The 24,806-nt window shown below is 44.9% G+C and overlaps 1 protein-coding gene across 1 annotated transcript; it reads left to right on the top strand.

The window, feature by feature from the left end:
- The first annotated feature begins 1,576 nt into the window (after positions 1-1,576).
- On the top strand, positions 1,577-6,078 carry LOC120991837 (vasotocin-neurophysin VT). The gene is made up of 3 exons (XM_040420590.1): positions 1,577-1,696; positions 4,339-4,540; positions 5,915-6,078. Exons 1-3 carry the CDS (start codon positions 1,577-1,579, stop codon positions 6,076-6,078), a joined length of 486 nt encoding a protein of 161 aa, XP_040276524.1.
- The last annotated feature ends 18,728 nt before the right edge of the window (positions 6,079-24,806 follow it).

Here is a 24,806-nt window from a genome sequence, read left to right on the forward strand (position 1 = left end):
GTTCAGAAGAACAGCGTACCTTGATTAAAAAGTTGATTGGAGAGGGGAAAACATATAAAGAAGTGCAGAAAATGATAGGCTGCTCAGCTAAAATGATCACAAATGCTTTAAAATGGCAACCAAAACCTGAAAGACGTAGAAGAAAGCGAAAAACTACCATTCGAATGGATAGAAGAATAGCCAAAATGGCAAGGACTCGGCCAACAATCAGCTCCAGGAAGATGAAAGAAGGTCTGAAGTTACCTGTGAGTCCTGGTACAATGAGAAGACACCTATGTGAAGCCGAGCGATCTGCAAGAAGCCCCCGCAAAGTCCCACTGTTGGAAAAAAGACTTGTGCTGAAGAGGTTACAATTTGCCAAAGAGCACATTGACCGGCCTAAAGAGACATTCTGTGGACTGATGAAAGTAAGATTGTTCTTTTTGGGTCTAGTGGCCGGAGACAGTTTGTCAGACGACCCCCAAACACTGAATTCCAGCCACAGTACAAGGTGAAGACAGTGAAGCATGGTGGACCAGCATCATGATATGGGGATGTTCTCATACTACGGTGTTGGGCCTATTTATCGCAGACCAGGGATCATGGATCAGTCTGAACACATCAGAATACTTGAAGAGGTCAGGCTGCCTTATGCTGAAGAGGAAATGCCCTTGAAATGGGTGTTCCAACAAGACAACGACCCCAAACACACCAGTAAACGGGCAACATCTTGGTTCCAGACCAACAAGACTGACGTTATGGAGCGGTCAGCCCAATCCCCGGATCTTAATCCAATAGAAAACTTGTGGGGCGACATCAAAAATGCAGTTTCTTAAGCAAAACCAAGAAATAGAGAAGAACTGTGGAATGTAGACCCATCATCCTGGGCTGGAATACACAGGGGCCAGAAGGAGGTGACTCCGAGCAGCACAGACGTCCAGCAGTTCTCAGAAACAGCGGTTATACAACTAAATATTAGTGAAGGGATTCAAAGGAAAGCAGAATCTTCAAACATTTCTCAGTTTATATAGTGAATGTTTGAGTTTGTAAAGAAGAATACAAACACTGCTATTTTTTTGAACAGTCTAATATTCACTTTTTTAGAGGAACAACACTAATTTTATATATTTTTCTTCATGTTTTGATTTGGAATAGAATGTGTAGTGTTCCCAATGCATTTGTGTGTATGGAAATAAAAGCTATTAGAAGGATTTTGAGCTTTATTCACCTTTTTAAACACACTGCTATTATTTTGAACACAACTGTACATATCTATCTATATTATCTATATCCATCCACATATCTGTACACAGTGGCGGTCTGCCTCGCAGTGAGGTGCAGAGATTTGGGGCATGCGGTGACGCCGATGGATGCTCCTCTCCCCCCCCCCCTCCCCCGCCTGCTAATTGCTTGTCACTCATTGTTTGCATGCTGACTGCAGGCAGCACAACAATAGGACACAAGCAATTACGTCGGCATTAAGAAGAAATGAAAGGAGTATAAAAAGGAGCTCGTCAGAAGTGGAGAGCACTGGTCCGGAGAGCGCACCGCACTGCACACCTTCCTGCCACCACTGCTGCTTCTCCTGCCTGCGAGGATGCTGGACAGCACCGTCCCCGCCTGCTTCCTGTGCCTGCTGGCCCTGTCATCCGCCTGCTACATCCAGAACTGCCCCAGAGGAGGCAAGAGGTCCTACCCCGACACAGCAGTCCGACAGGTGCAGTATCCGCCCAGCCCACCGAAACTACAACACCTAACATGCCCTCATAGGCTAAACCTATCAGGGCATGCTGAGACTTGTAGTTCTGCAATAGCAGATAGGCATCCCTAGAGAATAGTCATCCTTTAGATGGAGATGTAGCTGAGCCGAATTTGCAGCTGCTTTGTAAATGCATTCTGATTCCATAATGAGTTAGCCTTTCCTGCAGTCCCATGTAAATCTACAATGAGTTGTGCCACATGACAAACTCAATATTAGACTTCAGACTTGCATGTGCACGGGGATTGCATTAGGAAATGTATGGCCAGCTAAGTGTTTTAGCATTTCTTCATCGTACACTCTTAGCTCTGCTACATTGTAATGCCCTGTGGACATTAGTGTGGTATATTCCTACTATGGACGCTGGTCCGAGGGTGCACAATGTAGCAGAGCTGGATTTGGGGCTGAATGATTTGTGCATTGTGATATGTTGGAATAGTTCAGCAAGTTCACCTGCAGTCCTATGTAAATCCACAGCTGTGGATAGCCTCATAATCTACAGATGTAGCAGAGTTCAGTGAGCTATACTAACTTCAAAGGCGTAGGTGCAGTCCAGAGAACACAATGTGACATCATTAAGCCATTTCAGCTCTGCTACAATTGTTTAGTCTATAGCTTGTCCCTGGCATCAATGCCAGGATACATATGTAGCAGAGCCGAGCTTGTCAATAGTCACATTGTGTCGCAATGTCTGTTTCTCTATAGAACTGCACCTGCTTCGATATATTTGCTCATTGGGTAATTCTGGTAGTCAGCAGAAGACAAATTCAGCTCAGCTACATCTCTACAAGTTCAGCTCAGCTACATCTGTGCTGTGGTCTTGCAGAGACTTTGGCACAGCCAGGGAATTGTACAGCACTAGATGCATTTCAGCAGCTTGGACAGAGGACGGCCCGGCAGATTTTTATTTCACAGCTATAGACATTTAACTGAACTGTGCTGAGTTTGTCATTTGGCACAATTTTTGTGAATCACAGTTGCACTATACAGGGAGAGACTTTGCATCTATAGATGTAGCAGTGCTGAGTTTGCCATTTGATGCGGCTTATTTGTGATGGGTGGTTTTGGAGGTAAACCTATCTATATGGTAACTAGCAGCTCCATGACAAATTTAGCTCTGCTACATCTGACCGTTACTAGCATTTCATGACATGCTGTACAGATAGATGTATCTTTCTCTTTTATGACCTCTTGTCAAATGACACACGAGTTGCATTGATTTTACAGCAGTAGACAGTAGGGGGCGCCATTAGAAGAAAAGGATGTGGGGAGATGGCAGTAAGTGGGCTTATATACTCACTGTGCGGTTAGGGCTCCTCTGAAGGGGAAGAATACACAGGACTGTGATGAGGGAGAGTCACAGAGTCAGTGCTCCTATAAGATGAATACATAATGCCACCATACAGTGTAGGAATATTATGCCGTTATACTGTACACTTTACACAGGGCATATAAATACCACTGCCATACTGTAAACTAAAACCATGATATAGTGCATATAAGTAACACATAACGAGTATCATTATACACTGCACATAAATAATACTGCCATACTGTAAACCTAACTACAATTATTATATAGTGCACATAAATAATACTGCCACCTGTACACGCAACTAATATCAATATATAGTGCACATAAATAATACTGCCATACTGTAAACTAAAACCATGATATAGTGCATATAAGTAACACATAACGAGTATCATTATACACTGCACATAAATAATACTGCCATACTGTACACATAACTAATATCAATATATAGTGCATATAAATAATACTGCCATACTGTACGCATAACTAATATCAATATATAGTGCACATAAATAATACTGCCATACTGTACACAAAACTAATATCAATATATAGTGCACATAAATAATACTGCCATACTGTACACGTAACTAATATCAATATATAGTGCATATAAATAATACTGCCATACTGTACACATAACTAATATCAATATATAGTGCATATAAATTATACTGCCATACTGTACACAAAACTAATATCAATATATAGTGCACATAAATAATACTGCCATACTGTACACGTAACTAATCTCAATATATAGTGCACATAAATAATACTGCCATACTGTACACATAACTAATCTCAATATATAGTGCACATAAATAATACTGCCATACTGTACACGTAACTAATCTCAATATATAGTGCACATAAATAATACTGCCATACTGTACACATAACTAATATCAATATATAGTGCACATAAATAATACTGCCATACTGGACATATAGCTGTAATATGTGACGCCACTGTCATTATTTTTCTTTTAATGTATCTAACATTATATGCTGTGTCCTTCCATATCATATCTTTCTGGAGGTAAGAGTTCCGTCTTTCTGACACACAGCACCAAATCCCCTGCTTACCTTTACAAGGAAATGATAACATTCTGGCAGCCTACTTTTGCCACTAGGGGGAGCTCACAGCTCACACTGTAGTCAGCAGAAGCTCCATATATATAGAAATGTGATGAGCCCCCTGGTGGTGACTGCAGGAACAGGCTGCAGTGCGGTAACCATGGCGGATAGTGCGGTAACCATGGCGGATTGTTCCCTGCAGTGTATACCATGTGGCCCGGGGAACAGAGGGAACTGTTTCGGACCAAACATTTGCTGTGGAGAAGATCTAGGATGTTACGTCGGGACCCCCGAAACCCTTCGCTGTGTGGAAGAAAACTACTTACCTTCCCCCTGTGAGGCCGGTGGAAAACCCTGCAGCAGTGGAGGCCGATGCGCAGCACCGGGAGTCTGCTGCAGTGACGGTAAGTCTCCATATCAGCCAATGCTCAGCAGAGCCCTTCCTGATGTAGCAGAGTAGAGTATGTCAGGTGCGCACTTACACCTAGGGATTCACCGAGAAGAAGTTTTTTTTAGATTTTTTTTAGATTTTACGTGACAAGTGTCTACACAAGGGGGCGTGACTAAGTGGCGACATAAAATGCTCCGAGTTTATACGGAATTTGCATCGCATCAGGTTTTATTGCGTGAGTTTTTGTTTTTTTATGGTTTTTGGTGGAGAGTTTCATTTCTGCCTGAGAAATTCTGGACACGGATTCTGCGTCTAGATTGAGGACGCCTCCTTTTTCCGAATTCTAATTTTAAAAACCGCAACTGCCAAAAATAAATAAAAAAAGTCTATGGTTTAACATGCGGATTCCCCATTGAAGTCAATGGGCAAATTCTGGGTGTGTTTTTGATGCAGATTTTTGGTGCGAAATCCACGTCCAAAATCCACCGTCATGTCATTAAGCCAATGCCCATATAAGGTCGCTTTCACACATCAGTGTTTGGTCAGTGTTTGATCAGTGATTTCCTCAGTGATTGTAATAACCACCTGGTTTTGGCTCCGTTTTGACCCTTGTTGACCCCCACGTAGTTTTGGCTCCGTTTTGACCCTTGTTGAACCCCACCGGGGGGGTCCGGTATAGTGGAGCTAAGTTTGTCAGTTAAAAAAAAAAAAAAGATGAGTTTGTCGGATGTCGCAGAGCCAAATTTAAAAAGTAATACCGGACTTTAGTACGCAGGGCTGAGCTTGTCAGATGTAGCAGTGCTGACTTTAAAAGGTATAGCAGACTTAGTGTACCACCATATGTAGCAGCGCTGAGTTTGTCAGCCTTACAAAAGCTGTGTTTGCCAGGTGTAGCAGAGCTGAAATTGGCAGGTGTGTCACACGAAGCAGAGCTCTGTTTGTCCGATGTAGCACAGCAGGGTCTGGGAATTTTTAAAGGGCTAAATGCAAAAGGTGTATTAGGTTTAGTATTTGAGACGTAGCAAGGCTGAGGCTTTCAGATGTAGCAGTGCTGAACGTGAAAGGCATAGTCGACTTAGTATGTGGGATGCAGCAGGGCTGAGTTTGTCGCCTGCAGTACATATGAGTGGCAGACTTTGTATGTCAGATACACAAGCGCTGAGCTTGTCTGGTGCTAAAGAGATGAGCAGAGCTGAGTTTGCTACATGCAGCTGGGTTAGGGATACGTTATTAGCCCGGCTGTGGCCCAGGTACATGGACTGCGTTAGCCCTGCGCATTCCTGAAAGAATCAGTACATTACTTTTTATAAGTATTAACTAAGATCTATGGTGAAGGCAGCTCTGGTGGTGAGTGGAGTAGATGACCTGTCCCCTTGTGCTCCCACAGACACCTGCGTCGTGGACTCCAGCTGCCTGGATGAAGACAGCGAGCGGAGACGAGTGACCCCCGAGCAGAACATGACCCAGATGGACGGCTCCGCCAGCGATCTGCTCCTCAGACTCATGCACATGGCCAACAGACAACAGCAAAGCAAGCATCAGTTCTACTGAGCGCGGCCGCCTCCTGTGCCTCATGTGCCTCATGTGCCTCATGTATGGCGCCTCCCTTCATGTAACCAGGTGGCTGACAGTTCAGTGTATATAGAGCAAATAAAGTCTTTTATTGCACTGTCATATGGCTGCTGTGTGCTACTATATACCGCAATATACTGTGTGTCCATCTATATCACATCTAATAGCCGTCATATCATCTGTTGTAACAATGGATCTTTCTACCTAATATCTATTTACCTAATAGCCATCTGTCTGTCTCATATCTATCAAATCAAAAAAGCTTTATTGGCAGGTCTAAAAAATATACATTAGTATTGCCAAAACATGTGGGAAATAGAGGGATGAGAAATGGGGACACATCCGGGGTCGGTCTATCTATTATCTATCTATCTCCTATCTATCTATTATCTATTATCTATCTATCTATCTATCTATCTATCTCCTATCTATCTATTATCTATCTATTATCTATTATCTATCTATCTATCTATCTATCTATCTATTATCTATTATCTATCTATCTATTATCTATCTATCTATTATCTATCTATTATCTATCTATTATCTATCTATCTATCTATTATCTATCTATCTATCTATCTATCTCCTCTCTATTATCTATCTATTCTCTATCTATTATCTATCATCTATCTATCTATCTATCTATTATCTATCTATCTATCTATCTATCTATCTATCTATCTATCTATCTATCTATCTATCTATCTATCTATCTATTATCTATCTATTATCTATCTATCTATCTATCTATCTATCTATCTATCTATCATCTATCTATCTATCTATCTATTATCTATCTATTATCTATCTATCTATTATCTATCTATTATCTATCTATCTATCTATCTATCTATCTATTATCTATCTATCTATTATCTATTATCTATCTATCTATTATCTATTATCTATCTATCTATCTATTATCTATCTATCTATTATCTATCTCATATCTATCTATCTATTATCTATCTATCTATCTATCTATCTATCTATCTATCTATCTATTATCTATCTATCTATTATCTATCTATCTCACATCTATCTATTATCTATCTATCTATTATCTATCTATCTATTATCTATCTATCTATCTATCTATCTATCTATCTATCTATCTATCTATCTATTATCTATCTATTATCTATTATCTATCTATCTATCTATCTATTATCTATCTATCTATTATCTATCTATCTATCTCACATCTATCTATTATCTATCTATCTATTATCTATCTATTATCTATCTATCTATTATCTATCTATCTATCTCACATCTATCTATTATCTATCTATCTATTATCTATCTATTATCTATCTATCTATTATCTATCTATTTATCTATTATCTATCTATTATTTATCTATTATCTATCTATCTATCTATCTATCTATTATCTATCTATCTATTATCTATTATCTATCTATCTATCTATCTCATATCTATCTATCTTTCTGTTCTATTAAACAGGTATCTATTTTTATTGATGCGGACAGTCTATTGCTCACACAGCTGCAGTTTGTTACAATGTATCAGTACAGACAGGTTAGTGAGGGCAGGTACCTCTTCTCCTTGTGGAGAACTCAGTGTAGGACGTGTCACACGCTCTCTGGGAAAATGTATGCAAATTAGCTTTTCTGCAGAAGGAAGAAACCTATATCTCCACTGCCACCTAGAGGAAGCCAGAGGACACTACCCTGTTATTCACAGAGGAGAGGTAACATCACCATGTTACAGTCTAGAACAGGGATCAGCTGCTGTGAGACTACAACTCCCAGCATGCACACTTACTTGGTTCTTGTAACTCCCATAGAAGTGAAAGGAGGACTGTGGGAGTTGTAGTTTCACAGCAGCTGGAGTGCTGGACGTTACTGGTCTAGAAGATGATGGCAGAAGATCGGTCCATGTGTTCAGTGCGGAGGACTAATACACTGCAACAAGCTCATCTGCTGTGAACATGCATGGGATGGGTTAGGTTTTCAGCATCTCCATTCACGGTAAATCACTAAGATGGTGACACCCTCCAAACCAGATAAGGAGAGCGATGGGCGTGACCTCAGTGAAACGACCGCTTTGTGGCGTGGACAGGGTCATGTGACTGTAGCGGTACATAGAGTACACTATAAACTGAAAATAATCACCCGTACATGACAGCAGTCTGAGGCTTTTCACCGATCCTGCAACAGGTGCCCTTTAAATAGGATGTAGCGGGGAGCTGCGTGGGGGGCGAACGCTTTTACCCTCTCCAGTCTCCGAAAATAATAATTATACAATGTTTTCTTCTCACTGATTTCAGTAAATTAAACCCAAGATGTTTTATTCAAAGCCAATAAACCTGGTTAAGATCTGATTGTGCATCAATTAACCCCATTGTAAGTTCAGGTGGAGGCCTCCCCTACTATTGTGCTGTCCACTTCTTAAAGGGTAACTCCAGTCAGAAAAGACTACCCAAACTCCCAGCATGGACTGACAATTGACTACTTTATCCCGAAGATACACTGTGCCAGCAAATGTGGGGGGCACACATAGGGTTGCCACCTTTCCCAACAAAAAATACCGGCCAAGTTAAGCCACATCCAAAAAGGGGGTGTGGTTGTGGGAGCGTGGCTTAACACAGGGTGTTAAGTCACTATAATACTGTGGCTCCCAATAATATTAATGTCCCCATTAGTGCCGCCCAGAATTAATAATGCCCCCATTAGTGCGCCCCAGTAAGAATAATGCCTCCATTAGTGTCCCCAGTTAGAATAATGCCCCATTAGCGCCCCCCCCCCGTAATATTAATGCCCCCTTTAGTGCCCTTGCAAGAATAATGCCCCCAGTAGTGCCCCTCAGGAAGAATAATGCCCCCCATTAGTGCCCCTAGGAAGAATAATGCCCCTACTTTGACCACCAGGAAGAATAATGCTCCCATTAGTGCCCCCAGGAAGAATAATGCCCCTATTTGTGCCCCCCAGGAAGAATAATGCCCCCATTAGTGCCCCCAGGAAGATTAATGCCATTACTTGTGCCCCCCAGGAAAAAAAATGCCCCCATTAGTGCCCCTAGGAAGAATAATGCCCCATTAGTGCCCCCAGTTAGAATTATGGCCCCCATTAGTGCCCCCAGTTAGAATAATGTCCCCCATTAGTGTCCCCAGTTAGAATAATGCCCCCCATTAGTGCCCCCAGTTAGAATAATTCCCCCATTAGTGTCCACAGTTAGAATAATGCCCCCATTAGTGCCCCCAGTTATAATAATGCTCCCATTAGTGTCGCCAGCTGGAATAATCCCCCCATTAGTGCCCCCAGTTAGAATAATGCTCCCATTAGTGCCCACAGTTAGAATAATGCCCCCATTAGTGCCCCCAGTTAGAATAATGCTCCCATTAGTGCCCACAGTTAGAATAATGCCCCCATTAGTGCCCCCAGTTAGAATAATTCCCCCAGTTAGAATAATGCCTTCATCAGTGCCCCCAGTTAGAATAATGCCCCCATTAGTGCTCCCAGTTAGAATAATGCCCCCATTAGTTCCCCCCAGTTAGAATAATGCCCCAATTAGTGCCCCCAGTTAGAATAATTCCCCCATTAGTGCCCCCAGTTAGAATAATTCCCCCATTAGTGCCCACAGTTAGAATAATGCCCCCATTAGTGCCCCCAGTTAGAATAATGCTCCCATTAGTGCCCACAGTTAGAATAATGCCCCCATTTGTGCCCCCAGTTAGAATAATTCCCCCAGTTAGAATAATGCCTTCATCAGTGCCCTTAGTTAGAATAATGCCCCCATTAGTGCCCCCAGTTAGAATAGTGCACCCATTAGTGCCTCTTATTTAGAATAATGACCCCATTAGTGCCCCCAATTAGAATAATGCCCCCAGTTAGAATAATGCCTTAATCAGTGCCCCTGGTTAAAATAATTCCCCCATTAGTGCCCCCATTTAGAATAATGCCCCATAAGCCCCCCCCCCCCCCAATAATATTAATGCCCTCATTAGTGCCCCCACAAGAATAATGCCCCCAGTACTGCCCCCCAGGAAGAATAATGCCACCCATTAGTGCCACCCGCAAGAATAATGCCCCCCATTAGTGCCCCCCAGGAAGAATAATGCTCCCATTTGTGCCCCCAGGAAGAATAATGCCCACATTAGTGCCCCAGTTAGATTTATGCCCACATTAGTGCCCCCAGTTAGAATAATGCCCCCATTAATGCGCCCAGTTAGAATAATGCCCCCATTAGTGCCCCATACTAGAATAATGCCCCCATTAGTGCCCCCAGTTTCAATAATGCCCCCTTCAGGGCCCCGAGTTCGATTATTGCCCCCATTAGTGCCCCCGGTTAGAATAATTCCCCCCATTAGTGCCCCCAATTAGAATAATGCCCCCATTAGTGCCTTCAGTTAGAATAATCCCCCCATTAGTGCCCCCAGTTATAATAATGGCCCCAGTAAGAATAATGCCTTCATGGGTGCCCCCGTAAGAATAATACCCCCATTAGTGCCCCCCGCATGAATAATGCCCCCAGTAGTGCCCCCAGGTAGTATAATGCCACTTATTAGTGCCACCCGCAAGAATAATGCCCCCCATTAGTGCCCCCAGGAAGAATAATGCCCTCACTTGTGCCCCCAGGAAGAATAATGGCCCTATTAGTGCCCCCATTTAGAATTATGCCCCCATTAGTGCCCCCAGTTAGAATAATGCCACCATTAGTGCCCCCAGTTAGAATAATTCCCTTATTAGTGCGCCCAGTTAGAATAATGACCCCATTAGTGCCCCTAGTTAGAATAATGTCCACAATAGTGTCCCCAGTTAGAATAATGCCCCCAATAATGCGTCCAGTTAGAATAATGATCCCATTAGTGCCCCCTGTTAGAATAATGCCCCCCATTAGTACCCCCAGTTTCAATAATGCCCCCTTTAGGGCCTCCAGATAGATTATTGCCCCCATTAGTGCCCCCAGTTAGAATAATTCCCCCCATTAGTGCCCCCAATTAGAATAATGCCCCCATTAGTGCCTCCAGTTAGAATAATGCCCCCATTAGTGCCCCCAGTTAGAATAATGCCCCCAGTTAGAATAATGCCTCCATCGGTGCCCCCAGTTAGAATAATGCCCCCAGTTAGAATAATGTTTTAATCAATGCCCCTGGTTAGAATAATGGCCCCATTAGTGCACCCAGTTAGAATAATGACCCATTAGCGCCCTCCAGTAATATCAATGCCCCCATTAGTGCCCCCGCAAGAATAATGCCCCCAGTAGTGCCCCCCAGGAACAATAATGCCACCCATTAGTGCTATCTGCAAGAATGATGCCCCCATTAGTGCCCCCCAGGAAGAATAATGCCCCCATTTGTGCCCCCAGAAAGAATAATGCCCACATTAGTGCCCCAGTTAGAATAATGCCCACATTAGTGCCCCCAGTTAGAATAATGCCCCCATTAATGAGCCCAGTTAGAATAATGACCCCATTAGTGCCCCTCTGTTAGAATAATGCCCCCTTTAGTGCCCCTAGTTTCAATAATGCCCCCTTTAGGGCCCCCAGTTAGATTAGTGCCCCCAATTAGAATAATTCCCCCCATTAGTGCCCCCAGTTAGAATAATGCTCCCATTAGTGCCTTCAGTTAGAATAATGCCCCCATTAGTGCCCCCAGTTATAATAATGCCCCCAGTTAGAATAATGCCTTTATCTGTGCCCCCCATAAGAATAATACCCCCATTAGTGCCCCCGCATGAATAATGCCCCCAGTAGTGCCCCCTAGGAAAAATAATGCCATCTATTAGTGCCACCCGAAGAATAATGCCCCCCATTAGTGCCTCCAGGAAGAATAATGCTCCCATTTGTGCCCCCAGGAGGAATAATGGCCCTATTAGTGCCCCCAGTTAGAATAATGACCCCATTAGTGCCCCCAGTTAGAATATTGCCCCCATTAGTGCCCCCAGTTAGAATAATGCCCCCAGTTAGAATAATGCCCTTATTAGTGCGCCCATTTAGAATAATGACCCCATTAGTGCCCCCAGTTAGAATAATGCCCACATTAATGCCCCCAGTTAGAATAATGCCCCCATTAATGCGCCCAGTTACAATAATGACCCTATTAGTGCCCCGTTAGAATAAAGCCCCCATTAGTGCCCCCAGTTTCAATAATGCCCCCTTTAGGGCCCCCAGTTAGATTATTGCCCCCCATTAGTGCCCCCAGCTAGAATAATTCCCCCCATTAGTGCCCCCAATTAGAATAATGCCCCCCATTAGTGCCTCCAGTTAGACTAATGCCCCCATTAGTGTCCCCAGTTAGAATAATGCCTTCATCGGTGCTCCCAGTTGGAATAATGCCCCCATTAGTGCCCTCAGTTAGAATAACGCCCCCAATTAGAATAATGCCCCCCATTAGTGCCTCCAGTTAGACTAATGCCCCCATTAGTGCCCTCAGTTAGAATAATGCCTTCATCAGTGCCCACAGTTAGAATAATGCCCCCATTAGTGCCCCCAGTTTGAATAATGCCCCCATTAGTGCCCCCAGTTAGAATAATGCCCCCATTAACGCCCCCCCCATAAGAATAATAACCCATTAGTGCCCCCGGCAAGAATAATGCCCCCAGTAGTCCCCCCCAGGTAGAATAGTGCCACCCACAAGAATAATGCCCCCCCCCTTAGTCCCCCCAGGAAGAATAATGCCCCCATTTGTGCCCCCAGGAAGAATAATGGCCCTATTAGTGCCCCCAGTTAGAATAATGCCCCCATTAGTGACCCCAGTTAGAATAATGCCCCCAGTTAGAATAATGCCCACATTAGTGCGCCCAGTTAGAATAATGCCCCCATTAGTGCCCCCAGTTAGAATAATGCCCCCAGTTAGAATAATGCCTTCATCAGTGCCCCAGTGAGAATAATGCCCCCATTAGTGCCCCCAGTTAGAATAATGCCCCCATTAGTGCCCCCAGTTAGAATAATGCCCCCATTAGCGCCCCCATAAGAATAATGCCCCCATTAGTGTCCCCCGCATGAATAATGCTCCCAGTAGTGCCCCAAGGAAGAATAATGCCACCTATTAGTGCCACACACAAGAATAATGCCCCCCATTAGTGCCCCCCAGGAAGAATAATGCCCCCATTTGTGCCTTCAGGAAGAATAATGCCCCCATTAGTGCCCCCAGTTAGAATAATGCCCCCAGTTAAAATAATAATGCCCTTATTAGTGCGCCCAGTTAGAATAATGACCCAATTAGTGCCCCCAGTTAGAATAATGCCCCCATTAGTGCGCCCTTCTCTGCTTCTGAAAAAAAAAAGCACTCACCTCCTCCACTTGCTCGCGTTGCGGGGAATACTCTGCTGACTGGAAGCTCAGGACATGCGCTCCTTTAATGCCCCCACACAGCATTGCTCCCTTTTAATGCCCCATCATAGTAGTGCTCCCCCTTATGCCTCCTCACAGTAGTGCCCCCTCTAATATAAATGAAGGCCCCAGTGGTGTAAATAAAATAAAAATCATAGGTACTCACCGTCTCCTAATGAACAGAGCACTTCCCGCTCTTCGCAGCAGGCGCCATGCGGTGAGGTAACGAGGACAGGCCCGGGGATCCGCTCTTCTCCTCAGTCCTGCAGGAAATGTCCCTGCATCACCTGCCGGAGAGAGCGTGACCGGGAAATGGGGAGCGGGCAGTAATGGAGGACAGACATCACCTGGGCACAGACAGAAGTCATTATTACTGTGTGTACCGGCAGTAGGGGGCACTTTCATAACCCCAAAAAGGAGGACATCACACCCCCAGAAGCATACCTCCCAACTTTTTGGACATTCAAAGAGGGATACTTATGGTCCATTGTGGGAAAGATCTAATTTTTCTTGCATATTTATACACTTCAATAGTTTTCTCTTACAAAATAGAGCAAAATGTATCTGAATATAGAAATTGCTAAAATTGAAATTGCATCAAGCAATGAAATAATATACAAGGTGGGCTCTAATATACAGAGAGGAACCAGACACTTTCTGGACCAATATTGTAATTGCAATAATGAAAATCTACACCTCAGATCAAAAAAAGGGACATTTATGGAGCAAACAGGGGCAGAGGGACTTGGGTCAAAGAGAGGGACTGTCCCTCCAAAAGGAGGACATCACAGCAGGACAGTGGGGCAGGATAATCTATAGGACAGACTGGAAATCTCTGCTTTGGTGTCCAGACTCGGCGCCTCCTGTGATAGGACACTACAGGGAGGAGGTATAAGAGGAGAGCACTACAACTCCTAGCAAGTCCAGGCTGTTATTATGTTATATCAGACATTACAGGAGGGAGTTATAAGAGAGGATTACAACTCCCAGCATGGCTGTTATTATGTGATATCAGAGGACACTACAGGAAGAGCTATGAGGAGAGAACTACAACTCTCAGCATGGTCAAGCTATTATGTGACATCAGAGGACATTACAGGAGGAGGCATAAGAGAAGACAACTGCAACTCCCAGCGTTTCCCTGTCTCTTACATTGAATCAATGTTTTTTTACTTTCTTTTAGACCAAACAAAGCTCCCCTGATGTGACATCATCACAGGTCCTTCACCACCTCTCCACTGCTGAGCTCCGTCCCTCCTGCACTCATCACACGACTGTGACATCATCACAGGTCCTTCACCACCTCTCCACTGCTGAGCTCCGTCCCTCCTGCACTCATCACACGACTGTGACATCATCACAGGTCCTTCACCACCTCTCCACTGCTGAGATCTGTCCTTTCTGCAGTTATCACATGACTGTGACATCATCACAGGTCCTTCACCAACTCTCCACTTCTGAGCTCCGCCTCTACTGCACTGATCACATGACAGTGACACCATCACAGGTCCTTCACAACCTCTCCATCGCTGAGCTCCACCCCTCCTCTGCAGTGTCCCACTCCTTGATATTCGTGGGCACTTTAAACTTTGGTATATTCTATTCTGATGTATTTCTGTATGTACCCATTATATTCCTGATAACAGGCTGTTAGGGTGTCATTTCAACCATTCACCCCTAGGTGGTGCTGGCATCACTTATCTATAGCTAGGGTATGCTAAAACAGAGAGGAAGTAGAAACAGAGAGGAAGTGGAGAGTTAAAGGGATATTCCCATCTTCAGTTTTAATACTTACCTTCGTCCAGCGCGACGTTCACTTCCTGGATTCGGCTGGGCTTGATTGACGTCTTCTCCCTGAATGCACACGCCGCCGTGCATGCGCCATGGTGACTTATTCCTGGCCTGTATAGTACAGAGCCGGCGTGCGTGTTCGTGGCTTCAAGCTTCTGCGCAAGCGCGGCCCGGCGGGATTCGACAGGAGAGGTGGCCGTAACCAGGGGAGACGAAAGACAACAATCAGGTAAGAGGGGACTTATTTTCTCAAAAAGGGTGGGAATTGGGTAATAAAATGTATTTAGAAAAATGATCACTGTCAAATCATTAACAGATTTAACAGTGATCATTGTGATGGGAATACCCCTTTAAGCAAGTAGTAAGCGGATGGAGGTGTGGAGCAGCCCCTGTCTAAGATGTAGCTGCCAATTTAGCCCCTTGGCCCTGATCAAGCTGAGGAGGCATGGAGGACAGTATTACAGCTACCTAGCAGAGATCAGAGAGTCAATGCATGGATATAGAGTGAGTCTAGTGGAGATAGAAGCTGCATTAGCTCATGGGCTCCACAAGCACCAGTGACCGGGAGAAGCCTAAAAGCGCCTAGACATAGCCAGATGACTATGTGCAAAGTCGTCTATTACCACATGCCTCTATGCAGTGGCGTGCCCAGAGGAAGGCGGGGGCGGTCCTCCCTGGGTGTCGGCTCTCAGGGGATGCCATATACATATATGGAAGCGTTCATTTCTGGAGCACAGGGAGCTTTGGTCCTGTCACTCAGCTCCCTGCGCTCTGTCTCTTCCGCAGTGAATGGTGAAGCAGGAAGACTTCTCCCCGCTCCGCCATTCAGCCTGCAGACACGGATTGCGCTGCCGTCCTGTGTGGGCGGAGTCTGCATACCGGAAATCTGCATAAGGTCCGCCCACACAGAACTGCAGAGCGATCTGTGTCTATAGGGGAGAGAGGACAGTGAGCTTCAGGAACGGGACAAGGTGAGTAGGTACTGTGTTTTTTTACATTTTATTTAACAGAGGACATTTTTACCATGGAAGGGGCACAGAGGGCTAAATTACTACAAAGGGGGCACAGAGGGCATTACTACTAAAAAGAGGGCACAGAAGGCATTATTACTACTACAAAGGGGGCACAGGGGGCATTATTACTACAAAGGGGGCACAGAGGGCATTACTACTACAAAGTGGGCACAGAGGCAATACTACTACATAGGGCATTACTAGTATTTAGGGGGGCACAATGGGCATTACTACTATCGAGGGGGCACAATGGGCATTACTACTATAAATGGGATACAATTGGGCATTATAACTATGAAGTGGGCACAATGGGCATTACTACTGTGAAGGAGGCACATTAAGCATTAATACTATGAAGAGGGCACAATGGGTATTACTACTATTAAGGGGGCACAATGGGCATTACTACTATGAAGGTGCACAATGGGCATTACTACTATAATAGGAGCACAGATTGCATTACTACTGTGAAGGGGGCACAGAGAGCATTACTCTTGTAAAGTGGGTGGGCATAAATGTTATGGGGGACTGAGTGGGCATTATTACTATGAAGGGGCACAGAGGGCATTATTACTGTTATGGGGGCACAGTGAGGGCATAACTACTCTGAAGGGGCACAGAGAGGGCATTACAACTGTGAAGGGGGCACAGATAAGGCATTACTACTTTGAAATGGGCACAGAGAGAGCATTAGTACTGTGAGGGAGGCACAAAGAGGGTATTACAACTGTGAAGGGGGCACAATGAAGGGATAAGTACTTTAAAGGGGCACAATGTGGGCATAACTACTGTAAAAGTTGTACAGTGAAGGCATTACTACCTTGAAGGGGCACATATCTGGACAAAACTACTGTGAAGGTTGTACGAGGGCAATACTACTGTTAGGGGGTACAATCTTTTTTAACTATTGGTGGGGGGTGCCAGAGAAAGGACCCGTCCCGGGTGCCAAACACCCTAGGCACGCCACTGCCTCTATGGACATGGTGGACCAGAGTCAGAAAGCATCCTGTACAAATAATGGAGCAGAGGATTTTGCCTGTCGTTAGGGAGACCGCCCTGTGGTTTGCTAATTACAAGTAAGAAGTTATTATATCCAGTACCTGGCTGTGTGGACATAGTGTAGGCAGATCTCCCACCTTTTAATTAATTACCAAGCCTGTTATAAGGATTACAGTGAATATTATTGGGATTATCATCTTTGACATATAAATGAGCACCATCACAGGTCCTTCACCACCCCTCCACTGCTGAGCTCCGCCCCTCCTGCACTGATCACATGATAGTGACACCATCACAGGTTCTTCACCACCCCTCCACTGCTGAGCTCCGCCCCTCCTGCACTGATCACATGACAGTGACACCATCACAGGTCCTTCACCACCTCTCCACTGCTGAGCTCCGCCCCTCCTGCTCTGATTACATGACAGTGACACCATCACAGGTCCTTCACCACCCCTCCACTGCTGAGCTCCACCACTCCTGCACTGATCACATGACAGTGACACCATCACAGGTCCTTCACCACCTCTCCACTGCTGAGCTCCGCCCCTCCTGCACTGATCACATGACAGTGACACCATCACAGGTCCTTCACCACCCCTCCACTGCTGAGCTCCGCCCCTCCTGCACTGATCACATGATAGTGACACCATCACAGGTCCTTCACCACCCCTCCACTGCTGAGCTCCGCCCCTCCTGCACTGATCACATGATAGTGACACCATCACAGGTCCTTCACCACCTCTCCACTGCTGAGCTCCGCCCCTCCTGCTCTGATTACATGACAGTGACACCATCACAGGTCCTTCACCACCCCTCCACTGCTGAGCTCCACCACTCCTGCACTGATCACATGACAGTGACACCATCACAGGTCCTTCACCACCTCTCCACTGCTGAGCTCCGCCCCTCCTGCACTGATCACATGACAGTGACACCATCACAGGTCCTTCACCACCCCTCCACTGCTGAGCTCCGCCCCTCCTGCACTGATCACATGACAGTGACACCATCACAGGTCCTTCACCACCCCTCCACTGCTGAGCTCCACCACTCCTGCTCTGATTACATGATGGCTGTTAGCAGAGCACTGTTACTACCTACAGTATATATACAGTGTGGCAAAAAAGTATTTAGTCAGCCACCAATTGTGCAAGTTCTCCCACTTTAAAAGATGAGAGAGGCCTGTAATTTTCATCATAGGTACACTTCAACTATGAGAGACAGAATGGGGGGAAAGAATACAGGAAATGACATTGTAGGATTTCTAATGAATCAATTGGTAAATTCCTCGGTAAAATAAGTATTTGGTCACCTCCAAACAAGCAAGATTTCTGGCTCTCACAGACCTGTAACTTCTTCTTTAAGAGGCTCCTCGGTCCTCCACTCGTTACCTGTATTAATGGCACCTGTTTGAACTTGTTATCAGTATAAAAGACACCTGTCCACAACCTCAAACAGTCACACTCCAAACTCCACTATGGCCAAGACCAAAGAGCTGTCGAAGGACACCAGAAGCAAAATTGTAGACCTGCACCAGGCTGGGAAGACTGAATCTGCAATAGGCAAGCAGCTTGGTGTGAAGAAATCAACTGTGGGAGAAATTATTAGAAAATGGAAGACATACTATACCACTGATAATCTCCCTCGACCTGGGGCTCCACGCAAGATCTCACCCCGTGGGGTCAAAATGATCACAAGAACGGTGAGCAAAAATCCCAGAACCACACTGGGGGACCTAGTGAATGACCTGCAGAGAGCTGGAACCAAAGTAACAAAGGCTACCATCAGTAACACACTACGCCACCAGGGACTCAAATCCTGCAGTGCCAGACGTGTCCCCCTGCTTAAGCCAGTACATGTCCGGCCCGTCTGAAGTTTGCTAGAGAGCATTTGGATGATCCAGAAAAGGATTGGGAGAATGTCATATGGTCAGATGAAACCAAAGTAGAACTTTTTGGTAAAAACTCAACTCGTCGTGTTTGGACGAGAAAGAATGCTGAGTTGCATCCAAAGAACACCATATCTACTGTGAAGCATGGGGGTGGAAACATCATACTTTGAGGCTGTTTTTCTGCAAAGGGATCAGGACGACTGATCCGTGTAAAGGAAATAATGAATGGGGCCATGTATCGTGAGATTTTGAGTGAAAACGACCTTCCATCACAAGGGCATTGAAGATGAAACGTGGCTGGGTCTTTCAGCATGACAATGATCCCAAACACACCGAAGGAGTGGCTTCGTAAGAAGCATTTCAAGGTCCTGGAGTGGCCTAGCCAGTCTCTAGCTCTCAACCCCATAGAAAAGCTTTGGAGGGAGTTGAAAGTCCGTGTTGCCCAGCGACAGCCCCAAAACATCACTGCTCTAGAGGAGATCTGCATGGAGGAATGGGCCAAGATACCAGCAACAGTGTGTGAAAACCTTGTGAAGACTTACAGAAAACGTTTGACCTGTCATTGCCAACAAAGGGTATATAACAAAGTATTGAGATAAACTTTTGTTATTGACCAAATACTTATTTTCCACCATAATTTGCCAATAAATGCTTAAAAAATGAGACAATGTGATTATCTGGATTTTTTTTTCTCATTCTGTCTCTCATAGTTGAGGTGTACATATGATGAAAATTACAGGCGTCTCTCATCTTTTTAAGTGGGAGAACTTGCACAATAGGTGGCTGACTAAATACTTTTTTGCCCCACTGTATACAGTGTGGAAGGAAGGGGCCCTGACTAAAGACCTGGGCCCCCTACACAGCAGTCACTACCTCTGCTACCATGACGGTTCCGCCCCTCCAGGCACCAGAACTTATTCAGACCCCAGAGCAGACTGAACTCTTAAATCATTTCAGACCCCAGACCATACTCGCCTCTTCTAGGTCCTGGGTCCTCGTTACCAAAGTTGCCATCCGTCTGTAAAATCCGGGATAGTCCATAAAACGTTTTCCAGTTCCCCTGAAGCTTGAGGACCCTGCACAGATTATTGTGACAATCATCATTTTACATGAAATGCTTTATACTGCCTAAGTTACTGCCCATGGGAACCGTCACAATGAGTCTGGTACCGCAATAATTAGTCACATTCCTAGCCATTTCCGTTCCAATCTGATCACAGAGTGATGGATATCGTCTCCATCCTAGACCGTCTTCCGTGGCAAAAAGAGGGATAGTGGACAAACAGGCACTGCTGTGACTATAGGGTGCACTTCTGCATCTACTGGAGGAATGTGCAGAAGTCACTGGTCTGACTACTGTGGAATGGGTGGTAGCACTGCAATATCTCCTGGGGAAAACAAGGAGTCACCGCTTCAGAAGTGAGGGAGCCTAGCTGTGAATTCTGAGCCAAGTGGGGAGGCAATGCTGCGTCTTTAGTATGAAAGTAGGAGTCATTGCTGTGACTACAGGGGTGAAAGGGAGGCACTTCTGTAAGAACAAGAGCAAATAGAGGCACTGCAGTAAGTACAAGAGCAAAGGGAGGCACTGCTGTAAATACAAGAGCTAAGGGAGGCACTGCTGTGAATACAATAGGAACGGGAGGCACTGCTGTAAGTACAAGAGCAAAGGGAGGCACTGCTGTAAATACAAGAGCTAAGGGAGGCACTGCTGTGAATACAATAGGAACAGGAGGCACTGCTGTAAGTACAAGAGCAATGGGAGGCACTGCTATAAGTAAAAGAATAAAGGAAGGCACTGCTTTAAGTACAAGAGCAAAAGAAGGCACTGCTATAAGTAAAAGAATAAAGGAAGGCACTGCTGTAAGTATAAGAGCAAAAGGAGGCACTGCTGTAGGTACAAGAGCAAAGGAAGGCCCTGCTGTAGGTACAAGAAAAAAAGGAAGACACTGCTGTAAGTGCAAGAGCAAAGGAAGGCACTGCTATAGATACAAGAACAAAGGAAGGCACTGCTGTAATTACAAAAGCAAAGGAAGGCCCTGCTGTAATTACAAGAGCAAAAGGAGGCACTGCTGTAGGTACAAGAGCAAAGGGAGGCACTGTTATAAGTACAAAAACAAAGGAAAGCACTGCTGTAAGTACAAGAGCAAAGGAAGGCACTGCTGTAAGTACAAGACCAAAAGGAAGGCGCTGCTGTAAGTACAAGAACAAAGGAAAGCACTGCTGTAATTACAAGAGCAAAAGGAGGCACTGCTGTAGGTACAAGAGCAAAGGGAGGCACTGCTGTAATTACAAGAGCAAAAGGAGGCACTGCTGTAAATACAAGAGAAAAGGGAGGCACTGCTGTAAGTACAAAAACAAAGGAAAGCTTTGCTGTAAGTACAAGAGCAAAGGGAGGCACTGTTGTAAGTATAAGAGCAAAGGGAGGCACTGCTGTACGTACAAGAGAAAAGTAAGGCACTGCTGTAAATAAAAGAGCAAAGGGAGGCACTGCTGTAAGTACATCAAGAGAAAAGGGAGGCACTGCTGTAGGTACAAGAACAAAGGAAGGCACTGCTGTAATTACAAGAGCAAAAGGAGGCACTGCTGTAAGTACAAGAGCAAAGGGAGGCACTGCTGTAAATACAAGAGCAAAGGGAGGCACTGCTGTAAGTACAAAAACAAAGGAAAGCACTGCTGTAAGTACAAGAGCAAAAGGAGGCACTGCTGTAAGAAAAAGAGCAAAGGGAGGCAATGCTGTAAGTACAAGAGCAAAAGGAGGCACTGCTGTAAGTACAAGAGCAAAAGGAAGGCACTGCTGTAAGTACAAGAACGAAGGAAAGCACTGCTGTAGGTACAAGAACAAAGGGAGGCACTGCTGTAGGTACAAGAGCAAAGGAAGGCACTGCTGTAAGTGCAAGAGAAAAAGGAGGCACTGCTGTAAGTACAAGAGCAAAGGGAGGCACTGCTGTAGGTACAAAAACAAAGAAAGGCACTGCTGTAATTACAAGAGCAAAGGGAGGCACTGCTGTAAGTACAAAAACAAAGGAAAGCACTGCTGTAAGTACAAGAGCAAAAGGAGGCACTGCTGTAAGAAAAAGAGCAAAGGGAGGCACTGCTGTAAGTACAAAAAAAAAGGAAAGCACTGCTGTAAGTACAAGAGCAAAGGAAGGCACTGCTGTAAGTACAAGAGCAAAAGGAAGGCACTGCTGTAAGTACAAGAACAAAGGAAAGCACTGCTGTAGGTACAAGAGCAAAGGAAGGCACTGCTGTAATTACAAAAGCAAAGGAAGGCCCTGCTGTAATTACAAGAGCAAAAGGAGGCACTGCTGTAGGTACAAGAGCAAAGGGAGGCACTGTTATAAGTACAAAAACAAAGGAAAGCACTGCTGTAAGTACAAGAGCAAAGGAAGGCACTGCTGTAAGTACAAGACCAAAAGGAAGGCGCTGCTGTAAGTACAAGAACAAAGGAAAGCACTGCTGTAATTACAAGAGCAAAAGGAGGCACTGCTGTAGGTACAAGAGCAAAGGGAGGCACTGCTGTAATTACAAGAGCAAAAGGAGGCACTGCTGTAAATACAAGAGAAAAGGGAGGCACTGCTGTAAGTACAAAAACAAAGGAAAGCTTTGCTGTAAGTACAAGAGCAAAGGGAGGCACTGTTGTAAGTATAAGAGCAAAGGGAGGCACTGCTGTACGTACAAGAGAAAAGTAAGGCACTGCTGTAAATAAAAGAGCAAAGGGAGGCACTGCTGTAAGTACATCAAGAGAAAAGGGAGGCACTGCTGTAGGTACAAGAACAAAGGAAGGCACTGCTGTAATTACAAGAGCAAAAGGAGGCACTGCTGTAAGTACAAGAGCAAAGGGAGGCACTGCTGTAAATACAAGAGCAAAGGGAGGCACTGCTGTAAGTACAAAAACAAAGGAAAGCACTGCTGTAAGTACAAGAGCAAAAGGAGGCACTGCTGTAAGAAAAAGAGCAAAGGGAGGCAATGCTGTAAGTACAAAAAAAAAGTAAAGCACTGATGTAAGTACAAGAGCAAAGGAAGGCACTGCTGTAAGTACAAGAGCAAAAGGAGGCACTGCTGTAAGTACAAGAGCAAAAGGAAGGCACTGCTGTAAGTACAAGAACGAAGGAAAGCACTGCTGTAGGTACAAGAACAAAGGGAGGCACTGCTGTAGGTACAAGAGCAAAGGAAGGCACTGCTGTAGGTACAAGAAAAAAGGAAGGCACTGCTGTAAGTGCAAGAGAAAAAGGAGGCACTGCTGTAAGTACAAGAGCAAAGGGAGGCACTGCTGTAGGTACAAAAACAAAGAAAGGCACTGCTGTAATTACAAGAGCAAAGGGAGGCACTGCTGTAAGTACAAAAACAAAGGAAAGCACTGCTGTAAGTACAAGAGCAAAAGGAGGCACTGCTGTAAGAAAAAGAGCAAAGGGAGGCACTGCTGTAAGTACAAAAAAAAAGGAAAGCACTGCTGTAAGTACAAGAGCAAAGGAAGGCACTGCTGTAAGTACAAGAGCAAAAGGAAGGCACTGCTGTAAGTACAAGAACAAAGGAAAGCACTGCTGTAGGTACAAGAGCAAAGGGAGGCATTGCTGTAGGTACAAGAGCAAAGGAAGGCACTGCTGTAGGTACAAGGAAAAAGGAAGGCACTGCTGTAAGTACAAGAGAAAAAGGAGGCACTGCTGTAAGTACAAGAGCAAAGGAAGGCACTGCTGTAGGTACAAGAAAAAAGGAGGCACTGCTGTAAGTACAAGAGCAAAGGAAAGCACTGCTGTAAGTACAAGAGCAAAGGAAGGCACTGCTGTAGGTACAAGAAAAAAGGAGGCACTGCTGTAAGTACAAGAGCAAAGGAAAGCACTGCTGTAGGTACAAGAAAAAAGGAAGGCACTGCTGTAAGTACAAGAGAAAAAGGAGGCACTGCTGTAAGTACAAGAGCAAAGGGAGGCACTGCTGTAGGTACAAAAACAAAGGAAGGCACTGCTGTAATTACAAGAGCAAAGGGAGGCACTGCTGTAAGTACAAAAAAAAGGAAGGCACTGCTGTAAGTACAAGAGCAAAAGGAAGGCACTGCTGTAGGTACAAGAGCAAAGGAAGGCACTGCTGTAGGTACAAGAAAAAAGGAAGGCACTACTGTAAGTACAAGAGAAAAATGAGGCACTGCTGTAGGTACAAGAGCAAAGGAAGGGACTGCTGTAGGTACAAGAACAAAGGAAGGCACTGCTGTAAGTACAAGAGCAAAGGAAAGCACTGCTGTAAGTACAAGAACAAAGGGAGGCACTGCTGTAATTACAAGAGCAAAGGGAGGCACTGCTGTAAGTACAAAAACAAAGGAAAGCACTGCTGTAAGTACAAGAGTAATGTGGGGGGAACATCTAGATGTACCACACTGCTTCATTTACTTCACCTGTACATTGGCACAGCTTGGTATATGACATATAGAAACCTCTCCATCCTCACCGCGGCGTCTGGGCTGCAGAAGGAATAAAAGCCAGGAGATCTCTGCTAAAGGTAGACGACTTTACTGCTGGAAAACAAAATAATTACCGACAAACCTTGAAAAGGTGAAAACGCTGGATCATATCTGAACATCCAGTTCCTCTCTATGTACAAAGATGAAGAACTTTGAAGATACTTCTCTGTACTAATCTTGTGCATACTCTAGGTTATAGGTGTTAAAAATCAGTCTGTTTACAAGCTGTCACTTTCTCTTTTCTCTGAATCCCGTCATCT

The sequence above is a fragment of the Bufo bufo genome, chromosome 2 (assembly GCF_905171765.1).
Source record: "Bufo bufo chromosome 2, aBufBuf1.1, whole genome shotgun sequence".
Classification (NCBI taxonomy): Eukaryota; Metazoa; Chordata; class Amphibia; order Anura; family Bufonidae; genus Bufo; species Bufo bufo.

Excerpts from the sequence above, each read along its gene's own strand:
- LOC120991837 (XM_040420590.1), top strand. The coding sequence starts at position 1,577 with ATGCTGGACAGCACCGTCCCCGCCTGCTTCCTGTGCCTGCTGGCCCTG. Across the intron at positions 1,697-4,338 it reads CCGACACAGCAGTCCGACAG|TGTATACCATGTGGCCCGGG; the intron begins GTGCAGTATCCG and ends TGTTCCCTGCAG. Across the intron at positions 4,541-5,914 it reads GGGAGTCTGCTGCAGTGACG|ACACCTGCGTCGTGGACTCC; the intron begins GTAAGTCTCCAT and ends GTGCTCCCACAG.